The 12,312-nt window shown below is 37.1% G+C and overlaps 1 protein-coding gene across 2 annotated transcripts in view; it reads right to left on the bottom strand.

Annotated features, from left to right (window-relative positions):
• The window catches only part of GALNT18 (polypeptide N-acetylgalactosaminyltransferase 18), a 211,309-nt gene that overhangs the window by 53,368 nt on the left and 145,629 nt on the right, over nt 1-12,312 (bottom strand). For both annotated transcript variants that reach the window (XM_048949945.1, XM_048949944.1), the window contains 2 exons: nt 11,282-11,479; nt 8,679-8,793 (listed from right to left, as the gene is read on the bottom strand). In XM_048949945.1, coding sequence (XP_048805902.1) covers nt 8,679-8,793; nt 11,282-11,479 — 313 coding nt within the window. The remainder of the gene's footprint in view (nt 1-8,678; nt 8,794-11,281; nt 11,480-12,312) is intronic.

The following is a 12,312-nucleotide window of genomic DNA, read 5'->3' as shown; positions in this document are numbered from 1 at the left end:
CATTTCATTTTGACTGCAAACAAAATTTTTTAATAATTAAGTAGTTTGTTGGGATTTCTCAAAAAAGATAAAGTAATTTCTAGTTTCTGTGAAGTTCACAACAGACGAAATTAAAAAAGCTCACAGATGCCTTGAAGGAGAAAAAAATAGTCCATGTGAATTAATTATTACTATGGAAAAAAAAAAAAAGGCACTAATTACCTTTAACATATGTTTGGGGAGACAATTTAATGCAAAAAGTAGTTGTAAATCTTGTTAATCATTTACCAACAGCCAATAATGAGGTCAGTGCTTTACAGGCAAGTACAAACTACTACACCATGAGCAGGGTCTGTGAAAGTTTTGGGTCTGCGAACGTTTTGGGTCTGCATATTCGTTTTGGTATCTTAATAGCTAGTTCTCTGATAGCTGGCTGTAGACAGGATAGGGAGGATGGTCACATACAAACTACTGAAATCCATGTGCATGTGGCATACAGTGGGCTTTGAACTGGACCCTGAAAGTTTTTGGGTTGTTATGTATGTTTGGGCATCTGTCCCTGTAAAACTAAAAACTATGCTTGTATGAAATACGTTAATGTTTATTTAGGTGCATCTCCATTGAAGTAAGATAGTGTTCACCAAATAACTGCAGTAGTTACAATTAGTATTCTTGGTTTTGGTTAACGTTCCCCAAATTCAGCAAGAAACCATGCACCTTTTTTTGATATCCCAGTGGTCCCAGACAGGGTGCTCTCATTAAAGAAGTCTGCCCTAGCAGTAGAATTGAATGCAGAGCCCTGTCCGGAGTCACATAAACTCAGAATGTGACAAATTGGAATACGGGTGGACAGTAAGAAAAAGAAAAAACACTGCTTACTCAAGCCAAGCTTCTGTTTTACTCCCAGCTTCTAGACACTGAAAGGGCTGGAGAAAACAATCATGTCCTTGGTGTACACTCCTGCAGAGCAGAAAATTGGGGTGTAACGATTTCAAGTGACTGCCTACAGCCGATCTCAGAACAACATGCAGATTGTTGCACATCTGAGACTGCAGAGAAAGACTTCTTTTAAATTACTCCTGCTGTTTTACTGAAGCCCTTTGAGGTTTTTCAAGACTCGTCTACTTACCATCGTACAACCCTCTCATAATTTCAGGTAAACATACATTTGTGCACTGACAGCTTTTTTCTACAACCCAGATGATAATACAAAATGTACCCTCCCCATAATGTAGAACAACTTTTAAAAGAAAATAAAAGAAAGCCCTTTAACATAACTAGAGCCATAGCTAGAAACTCTCAATTTGTAAAATGTAAATTACCCCTTCAATCTTACTTTTGAAGTCATCCATATTTGTCTCAAAAGGCTCATTTCACATTAATAGTGCCTTTACAGAATAGCCTAATTGAAAATGTAAAGATTTTTTCCAATATTAAATTATTTGTTTTCTTCCCCTTCCAGTTAACCATTTCATTATATTCTTAGAAATTTTTGTTGTTCTGCAGGGGTTAATTTTGCACTTATCCTCATGAGCTGTAACACTTTCACCATGCATTGTTAAACTACCTACGTTGTGTTGCTGTTTGTTAATTGCAGGAAGCTATTCTATACCTTGCTACAGGAGATAAAACACTTCAGGAGTCACTGAAGGTGTAAGGTTTCATTCTGCTCTATTTCAAATTTGTCTATCTCATTGGCAGGCACAATAATTACGTGACATAAATCACAGCATTGTCAAGTTTATGTCAAGAATACCAAGTCAAATAAATCACTTTTCCCACTAAAAGGTTAAAACAAAGCAAATTGAATAACTAGGTCCCCATTGACCTGGTATTCACAGAGCAACATATCTCACCAACCTTCACTAATGTTTTTGCCTTTCTTTCACCAACCACAGCTACACTCAGCTTGATCACTCTTGCTGACCTTGCAATTATCCTAAAGACTTGTAATCAGTACCAGAAGACCAAGCTGAAGGTGCTGTGATGTTTAAAGTATTTGGCTTTTTGCAGCTTCAACCCAAACACCCTAGGTCCTCACTGAATCCATCTTGGTCATGTAACCAGTTATTTTACAGTACAATTCCTTGTCCTCTAACATAGGTCTTTCTGTAATCTTTATTCTATTAGATTACTCACTCAGTCTTGCAGAACTAAGAGCTCTCAACAAAGATTAAATTCCAGGCAGATTCCCCTTCTCCCCCTACCCCCCCAAATCACCTTAAAACAACAATAAACCATCTTCTCAAATTATTCCAAGAAATAATACCAGCTAAAATGTTACTTCCACCATGCTGTGACATAAGGCAAAGAGAGATATTCATGAGGCTACTTTATTATGCTCTGATTAAATTGTATATGATCTGAGTACACGGATTTATAAGTGTATACTGACTTAGAAGTGTTTTACTCCTTTCTATTCCACTGTAAACAACAATTTCCTTCCATAAAACATCCAGATGTCTATATTAAAGCTCAGCTAGTAATGTGCAGCCACACAGGCACAACGAGTGAAAAGGCATCTGTGAGAAATCTCCAAGTGCCTCTTCCCCCTACCTCACAGGGTAGAGCAGTGCGACACATTAGCTGGTGCTCTTATCAATCCTTCACTTTCCTCAGGGGAAAAAAAAAAAAAAAATCCATTGGAAAACCAGAAATAGTCTCTGTGTATAATTGCACATACTGTAGTTGCAGGTTACCTGCTGGGGCGCTCATGAGAAATATGGGGAAAAAAAATCAGCTATTTTACAGGAGGCTTGACACAAAGAAACAGAAAAAGCCACAAAAAAATCAGTTCTTGTTGATGTCCCAGCTGACACCTGTCTAGACAGTTTAGAAGCAATTCCTTCCTTTATTCTCAATAGAGGCCATTTATTTTTCTGATCAAACGGCAGCCCTAAAAGTAGAGAATTTTAGTCTATTTCATCTTGGGATTCAGGATGTTAATGTGGTGAGGTCATTTCCAAAACAAAATTAACTTTACCAATGAGAAGCCACTACTGGTTATACAGAGTGCTAGGCAAGTACTTCCACTTATCTGCAATGCCAAGAATTTTTTTTTCTCTTGGTGAAAGGGTGGGCTGTGAAAAGCATTGGCTACTCCTTATAAGTAAAGTTTGGTTAGTATTTAGGATCTTTTTCTTGCAGAATTCAGTCTAATATTGTTCTCCTTATAATTTATAAAGTGGATGAAAACAAAAGATTTCTCTGATACATTTCTAATGCAAAGGTAAAGAAAAATCACAATTTTCAAAAGGAAAATTTAAGTGTTATCGAAAAGGAGCAACTAAGAATGCTCTTCCTTCTGTATTTCTCAGTTCTCTCCTCCACACATAACCAGCCCAACATTACTGAACAGAATCCAACATCATACACTAAGGACTTCTCCTGTAAAGTGAATCATTCCCCAGTGAAAAGGGCTACAGCCTACTTATTGAAATCAATTTTAAAACATGACTTTAAGATCACAGCAAGTAATGGCAGCTGATAGTGCAAGAATGGGGGACATCTAGATTCATTTTTCTGAAGGGAATTGGGGGAAATATCCACATGGCTCTGTGGAGTGCCATGGAAGGACCCAGCAGCACGGACAAAATGGATGCTATTCAAACCCTGCTGCTCTCTCTCCACGTAAACACAGCCATATGAAAATTTTCCTCACTTTTTCTGCTCCCTCCCAGTTATTTTTACCTCTTGGCATTCCCGCCCCCCAGCTTTCCTCACACGACAGTATGTGAAGCAGCATGGAAAAACACGACTTGATTAACATGGAACATATTCCTGCGGTTAAACAAAAAAGCTGAAATGTGAAGCTTGTCCCTGAACTGCATGTGTTCAGATAGACAGGATACAGTGCAGCCTTTCAGATGGCTGCGCTGGCACAGGCCAAGCAGGGGTGTGGTAGAAGCCTAACAGCAACAGGAGGGCAAGGAGGAGGAGGAAATATAAAACACCAGAGCTGTTTAATTCTAATGTGCTGAGACTACAGCCTGATTTATGCATTGTGCAAAGCTTTTCCTTAATGAAAATTGACACCTATTTATATGTAGTGTGCTTATAATAATTCATGGTCTATATTAAAAGTACTGACAGGTAAAATTGCTGGAAACTTCTAAGAAAAGAAGGAAAAATTCAAAATGCTTTGAGATATAGATATTTGGGAGCAAATGCAAGTATCTGCACTCGCTCATGAGTATCAAAAAGAACACTTCTACAAGAGCATATTAATAGAAAGAGATTTCAAGTGAAAAACCATAAGGGTACACAAATACTTTGGTTTGGAAATGATTGAAAATGTAAACAAGCAATAGGCTTTTAGGCACAGAAAGGTAGAATGGGCCAACTAGCCAGCAGTCTACCATTATGATCCCAGAAGGGGATGCAGGGGAAATTTCAAAAAGGGAAAACAATTAGATAAATCTAGTTAGAGCTCAATCACCTTGCAATAAACAGAAAAACATAAAGAGGAAGTCACCACAGGCATTTAGAAAAAAATGGATTGGGTAATGGTGTGACAGGCTTCTAATGTTCTTGCTCTGCAATAAAGGGACCATATTACATAGCCAATACCCCAAAGAATTCTGGAACATTTTCTAGTCAAAAAACTCATTCCCACTTCTCTGTCCATAAGTCTCTCTCCTTTAGTTTTCTACTCCCAGAAAAAGCATCAGGATCAGCTTCACTTTAGCTCAACAAACAAACATTTAGACCAACAGCTAATTAAGAAGGTATATTTATTATAATGCTATTTTATAACAAATCCAACTTACAAATTCAAGTAGAGTGCCATAATCAGTTTGAACTATAAATGCAATTTTCCCTCTAGGTCATCTGATGCAGAGTCTTCTGCATCAGATCTGATGCAGACTCATCTTTCAGTGGGAGAAAGACCCATTCCTTTTCCATTAAAGAGCTATTACACTCTAACAAAATTTTCTTTTACCCATTTAACAAAGCCATTACATTCCTGTGAACATAAGTTCATCTGCATGCACAAAGTCTTTCTCGCACACATAATTACTCTAAGTCAAAGCCCAAGCTTACATTCCCTCAACTCTGATGATGACTTAGTCTGTGACCTGAGGCAAATCACTCAATATTTGTTCCTAAAAAAATGTTTGTCATAACAGAGCATTTGGAAGCTCCATCAGACACGTAGGTTGCTTTAAAAGACAAAATGATTGCTGCAGGCTTGCTCTTGATAGGAAATCTTCTGCTGGTATCTGTAGAAACTGTGACAGGCCTCTAAGATGCCTGCTGAAAACTATTTCTGAACCACCCAGTGTGGGATCTAACTGAATACATCTAATTGATTGCAATGGATTTGTAGAGGCCACTATGTAGAAGCTTCTATTTGCAAGTAATGCAAGTCCAAACACAGCCTGAAGGAGAGCCTACATAAAGATTATAAATCGCAGCCTTATACTCACACTTTGTTTCTGCTATAAATTGACATTTCTTCTCTTAAATAAGCAATGTGATTTCATCTCACCGTCCAAATTTAATCTCGTCCCTTAAAAGAAAACTTAAGTCCATTTGATTGCAAATGATCACAAATAAGCACAGTAAATGAATCTTTCAGTAATCTCAGACTGAGTGAGTAAGCGACTGAGCGGTTCAAAAGGGTGCTGCCAAGTCTTGCATCAAACAGCCTGCCTTTGTTTTCTTATGGATCAAATAAATAGCTTTGCAAGAAAATATCTGCTTGAGAAGAAAATACTGTGTTGCTTCTAAGATTCAAAACACATTCCTATTTTGAACTAATTTTTCAATTCAAGGAAACGGAATTCTATTAACATTAGATTATATATGTTTAATATCTTACAAAAACTATTACAATGCCATAGACAAGGTAAAAACCTTACAAGTTAATACTCCAAATTAGAGATGAATACTGCTGAGAGGAGAAACTAATTCACATCAGAAATAAGTGAATAATCCTCCACTCTAACACCTATTTTCTATGTCTTGTTACTGCTTATCAGCAACCAATGCTTTAGATTCAGTTCCCACTAGTTGGGATGCATATGCTCATGCAATAAAATTTTAAAAAGTCTCCACTGCATCAGGATCAGATTCCTAACCGTATACAGTGAAAACTCTGCTAGTTCAACTGAAAATAAACCATTTCAAGATTTCAGAAGACACAGTAAGTGATTTCTCCTATACAATGAAAAGACATCCTAAGTAAGTAGCTTTTGCTTCTCAGAAGAATCTCAGCCAGGAGATTAAATCTTATCTCACATTGTTGAAGATGCAGCTGCCAAAAAAGCAAACGGAGAATAAGGCTTTGCCTCTGCACATAGGCACAGACATAACGGCTTATGCAGTCTTGTAATCGCATGATGCTCTAGGTGGTATGCCTGAGTTTGGCCAACAGTGGCTTTATTTCCTCTGGAATGAAAGTACTATAAGGACCTTGTTCAGCTTAACATGCTTAAGGTAAACAAGTAGCTCAAATGATCCTTGCTCTCACTGCTGTTTCTGTAGTTGAACTACCTTTCCTCATTCTGAAAATATCTTTTCTTATACGCTTATTGCATAAAGTTTCTCAATGAAGGAATTGCTTTCCTGTACCTAAGTACTGCAAAGGGAACAGGCTGCTTGAATTCTGCTAAGAAACTCAGAACGTGGAAACAAACAAAAAGAAATCTACTCCATCAAATGAAAGAATGCAACGCACATTATCCTACTTGCCAGACAGCCTAGACACCAGGCTAGTTTGGGCACACTTGATGTCTGCTTCCCCTCCCCTACATGGTAATGTATAACACACAGCAGAATACAAGGTGAGGTTTGTTGCTTTTTAAACAAAGAAAATAGTGATGAAAAATGAAGCAAACAGAGCAACCTGAGAGCATCATCTTTAAAATGGAAACATTATTTTTTGCACTAATAAAGTACTTGCAACATAGTTTCTGTTGAATAACTACTGCCTTATTGATTCATAGCAGGCTCTGCCTCTGAAAGCAGCACAGAATATCTAGAGGTAATTATTTGGTACTGCAGAGACAGGTGTGAAATCTCCTTCTGACCTACTTAAAGGAGATCACCAGTAAGGGTGAGTGCTAGGGATGCAAATGAATGACACAGCTGCTGACACTGCAGCAGGACATTCTAAGCAGTCATCTGTATTTTGTCAGGAAACAGTTATGGCCACAGGTACATACCTGTGAAGTGGAGGAAGAAGCAGGTGACTGAGGATAGGAGCTTGCTTACAAAGCTTAGCAACAGAGGAAATAGTACAATGATTCTCAGAAGCTCTAATATTGTACTATACAGTTACACTCATCCTGGTATTATCTAGGATATGCTGAGAACTGTAAGAAGAGTTGGTAATAACCTGCTGAAATATCTGCTTGGAAATTTGTTTTGATAGAGCCAGGAACACAGATCCAAGTTAGGATAAAGTTAGATGAGGCAGCATACATTATGCTACCTTGCACATTACAATCCGTTACAGATAAAAGTATTTTATGTAGGTCAGGCACTGCTTCGCTGGAGACAGGGAAAAAAGCCATAAGGAAATCAGAGCTGGGCCTTATTCCAATGATCCAGTCTACTCCAAAGTTTCAAATGTGAAAAGATTTGTGTCTCCCTGGTCTTGTCTATCTAAGCACTCTTCAAGAATAACTTCTGCAAGACTAAGTATAGCAGAATAGATAACATATTTCTCACGAGGCAGAACCAGATATAACTCCTTACTCTCACATGGAGACTAGTTTTGTCAGTTGAAAAAAGAAAAATAAAATCAAAGTGACACTAATTTTCAACTCATTGCAACACTGAGCTGTGAAATCAGGTTTCAGGAATAGAATAAGGCTCTCTGGCTCTCACAGCCAAGAGAATGGTGTTATTAAAAGAAGCAGTATTGCATTTCTCTCTCCCTCTCCTTACAACTGTACTCTAATGTAACAGAATGTACCTGCGCTTCTTGCAATATCATTTTATCTCTGACAGGTGGTAGGAACAGAATTGCAGAAACCCAAAAGTAAAAATGAGGGGTTTTTTTTGTTTGTTTTTCTCATAGTCTTATCAGAAAATTATTGATTTTTATAGACAGATTCTTTTTTTTTTTTTACTAATACATAATTATGTGTTTTTATTCTGGTAACCAAAATGCACAAAATACAATGGCCCACTAACATTTCAATAGAAGGATTTAGAATATAGTTTTTATAACACACATCATTCCATTTTTCATTACCACCTATCAAGCTAGGAAATTCTTTTGTATCAAAAAAACCTGAAAGATTCTCAAATGGAACAGCACTGTATTTTTGGATGGTATTTAGTTGTGAAGAGAGATAAAAGAGGTACACAAATCACAGGAAATACTACATGCAGTACACAAATGGAAGAAGAAAATGCGCACTTGTGCAACTTCAGTATTTTAGGAATACCTTCAATTCCCCTACAGAGGGAATGTGACATAAATGCCTGCATATTTCAGTTATCATCTGTGCAGAATTTAGCATTGTTGGCTGTATGAAAGAATACCCATTTCTGTATTTCTATCCTTTACCATATAAACTCTTTTTAAAAAATATGCAAACTTTTGCTCTTTTGAGTTATACTTCATTTTTAAATGCATTCATCCCTACACTGGTGACTCCACATTTTTTTTTCCTGCCTCATAATGAAGATCTGGTTGTATTTTAAATGAAAGCTACCAGTGTTAGGTGGAATACAATTCTTACCCTGATTCCAAGTTCCACATTCTCTCCTCCATATACTTCCATGCCTTCATCTAGTAAGCCAATCTCTTGGAAATATTCTCGGTCTACTATGAAGCACCCAATTAATGCAGGACTTCTGGAAGAAAAAAGCAGGAGAAAACAAAATTAACAGATAGAATATGCATTTTCATTATTCAGAAATTGATCAAATTTATCACTGCTGGGTTCAAGAGCATGTCAGATTCTTAGGGAGGTTTTTCTCAAAGAAATTACAGCTTTGTGTTCCAATGTCTTTGACTCTATAGTGAAATAAGCACTACTGAAGGAAAACAGATTCAAAATGACTGGACAAACACATTCACCAGAACACATAGGATTCACATTCTCACAGTATTAGATCCAAGAGCCCCAGATTTGTTTATGGGGCATCAGACATTGTAACCAAAATGTGGAACAGTTTGCCTCCACTAAGTTCTCAAGTTTCTTGTCTGTGATAATTAACAAGGCTACCCAATGATGCACGGTTTTGTGTGTTTGGCCAGAAATGCAGTTCATCTGCATTTAAGAAAACATTTATCTTTAAGCATATTTTAAATAAGAGGGAATTGCTTGAATAGGAACTTCCAGGTCAGCTTCAATCCTGAATCAAGAAATGCTTAACTTACCAGTATTCTGTAACACCAGCCTATTGTGCTGAACCAAATCTAAACAAGTCACGTATCTTTACCAAACCTGTAAGCTCATTTAGGTCACAACCTGAATTAGCCAACTTCTACTAAGCAGAGCTAATATCAAGAAGGTAAGAGTTCAACTGCCGAGTTTAATTTCACCTGTAGGAAATGCAGAGGAAGAAAATGCCAGGTAGTGCGGACTTCTCACTTGTTTGCCTACCTTATAATGCATATTGACATGAAATAAAATGTATTTTCTGACTATTATGCAGCTATTTGAAACTCTGAGAACAACAGGATATTAATTAGCAGTACACCCTGCCACTTACTAGGAACACTCAAACTGCACTCATCTGCTTTCAAACACTTTACAGGATGTCTTAATCACAATCTGTACAATTCTACAGAAATATATACGTTTCTGCCTTTGATTTGAAGTGCTATAGTACATGCTTCCATGCTTCACAGCAATCAGAACTTGACCTGATCTATCTGAACTATCAGAAAGATTCTTTCTGATATATTTACAAATGAGGAAATTAACTGTTGTTTTTGTTTGTAAAGTATTTTTCAGAATACTTGCTTTTTTTTTAAATAATTCTAGAGGCACATTTGAAGACATGACAGATACCATGAATATATGTAGATTTAAAAAAAATAATAATAATTTTCCAGCACATGCACATACTGTATCTCACTGGAAAAAAAAAAAAAAAAAAAAAAGGCTCCAGGGAAAGGGAAAGAAAGAGCTAGGAAACAAAGAAAAAAAAAACCAACAACCAAACCAAACTAAACATCCAGTATTCTTAAAGGACTTTTACTCCAAAATACAAAGTACAGAACTTTAAGATAAAATGGAACTGAAGATTTGCTTTCCATCGAGCATAAGCACCTTTCCCTAAAGAATCATCATAGTTAATACATGTTTGCCTCTCCAGGAATTAGTGAAAAATTTCAAAGTATTTTCATATTACTAACACAGTTCATTAAAACGTGAAACACTTCTAATGATGTGGAAATTACCACCTCTTTATGTCTGTGGCAAACCTGTGAATGTTTGGCTACTACTTTTCAATTCCAAGTCCTGTTCAAATGACCGCCAGCTGGGTCAAAGCAGTTCAGTGTGTCTAAGCCAACAACTCCCAGAAAGAGATGTTTGTTTGAAAAGACAGAACTGCTGGATGAAAGATATCCCTTGTACAGACTGTGTGGAATAAGTTGCTACTGATGAATCCCTCATGCAGCCACTGCTATTTAAGGTTCTGCTTTGCAGCTGGTGAAATCAGTCTTCATCCTTTCATTCTGCAGAGAGCTACAGTACAGGTACTAATGACCTGCTTGATATGAATGCCTTGACAACAGAGATGCAGAGATGATTCAGAGGTGTCTATCCTCCTTCCAGAGATAAAAGAATTGTTCTCTGTTGGCCTGACTCCAGAAATGAGAAGCAAATACAGAGGTGGAGCGTATCAAAGTAAGGGTTTAATAAGTCATTGATAACATGTTGTCGGTCAATGAGAATTAACTCCTATGACGTAACAAAGCTATAAAGCTATATGGCAGTACTATGAAGAATACAGCTGTTAGAAAGACTCTTTTACATAATGCATTTGCAAAGAAAATGTCATTACTGGCCCATTACCACTAAATTAGTAGACAACAATTGGAGACTGAGGGGCTGCTGAGCATTCAAGTCTACTCTTTCACTTTGGCTAAGTATTTAGCCCCATGCTAATAACAATGAAACCTATTTTAAAAGATCTCCTGATAAAAGTTTTCTTAATGAATGTGTAGGGAGACAAGGAGAAATGCAAAAGAGGACAGCTCAAGGACATCATCTAATTTAATATTACAGTCAGTAAACTTATTACATAGCTGAGACCACTCACCATCTGTCACATCTAGATGAGCATTTCCTGTGGTACACTAATCTGGGTCACAGTTGCACATTACCTTATTGGAGCAGTTGTGTTCTCCAGTTTCCACCATGACTTAGGAGGGTTCAGGTAACGACACCATAGCTCCCAGTCAAACCCTTGTGCTGAGAGGGGATATTCTTCTATTTCAAAATTATCATACTTAATGTTATCAAATGATGGAGAAATGACCCTTTTTCTGTTTTCCTTTATCCTAGAGAGCACTGGTTCAGCCCTAAAAAAGGAAAGAAAAGAAAAAGATGACTATGTCAGTAGAAGGATAGCACTGATGGACATACCAATTTACACTGTGCATTTCAGAAAGCCATTCAGAGCTCTCTTTGCTCTGAAATGGAGATGGGGCAGAGTAAGATCTGCTCCAAAATAACACACTGCACAGTTTTATCTAGGATGCCCTGTTATTATCATTAACGTTAGCTGGAGAACTGAAGAAATTACTATCTGCATACTACAGAGCATTTACATACTTGCTACCAAGTAACAATAATTTCAGGCTTTCAGTATTATCAAGGGCATGAAAATCAGAGTTAATAATAGATTTATCCTATGGACAACACTTCCTGCCTTTTTACAGTCTTTTTAACTCAAGAAAAAAACAAAGATATTATGTCTGGATCAAACAAGCTCAAATATATTTTTTAGCTACGTGCTACTGTTACACAGAGCAGCAATGTTGAGAAAAATGACATATCTTTGCTTACACTGTAGAACATAAAAGAAACATTATTTTTTATTAAAAGGAGGTCAATCTCCTTCAGTCCTTTGCCCATAAAGGGCATTACTGGAGGGAGCTGATTTCTGAAAAGCCAAGGCATAGAAAATAGAATTTTTTCTCAGTAGTTTTACAGGCCATTATTTGGATATTTGGAAGCTACACAAATGCTAAGCATTTTCTGTTTCCTGAGAACAATTTAAAATATTGTCCTGAGATATGAAGAGAACTCAAGAAACACAGAGGAGCAAAACCTGAGTCATAAGTGTGCTGCTTCTAACTGCAGACATATCCCTCATATCTGTAACTAGCCCACCTTTCTCAGCTTCTTCATG

This window comes from Lagopus muta, chromosome 6, assembly GCF_023343835.1.
Source record: "Lagopus muta isolate bLagMut1 chromosome 6, bLagMut1 primary, whole genome shotgun sequence".
In the NCBI taxonomy this organism is placed as follows: domain Eukaryota; kingdom Metazoa; phylum Chordata; class Aves; order Galliformes; family Phasianidae; genus Lagopus; species Lagopus muta.
Note: the sequence above shows the minus strand (reverse complement) of the source record. Positions and strands in the feature narration are given on the sequence as shown.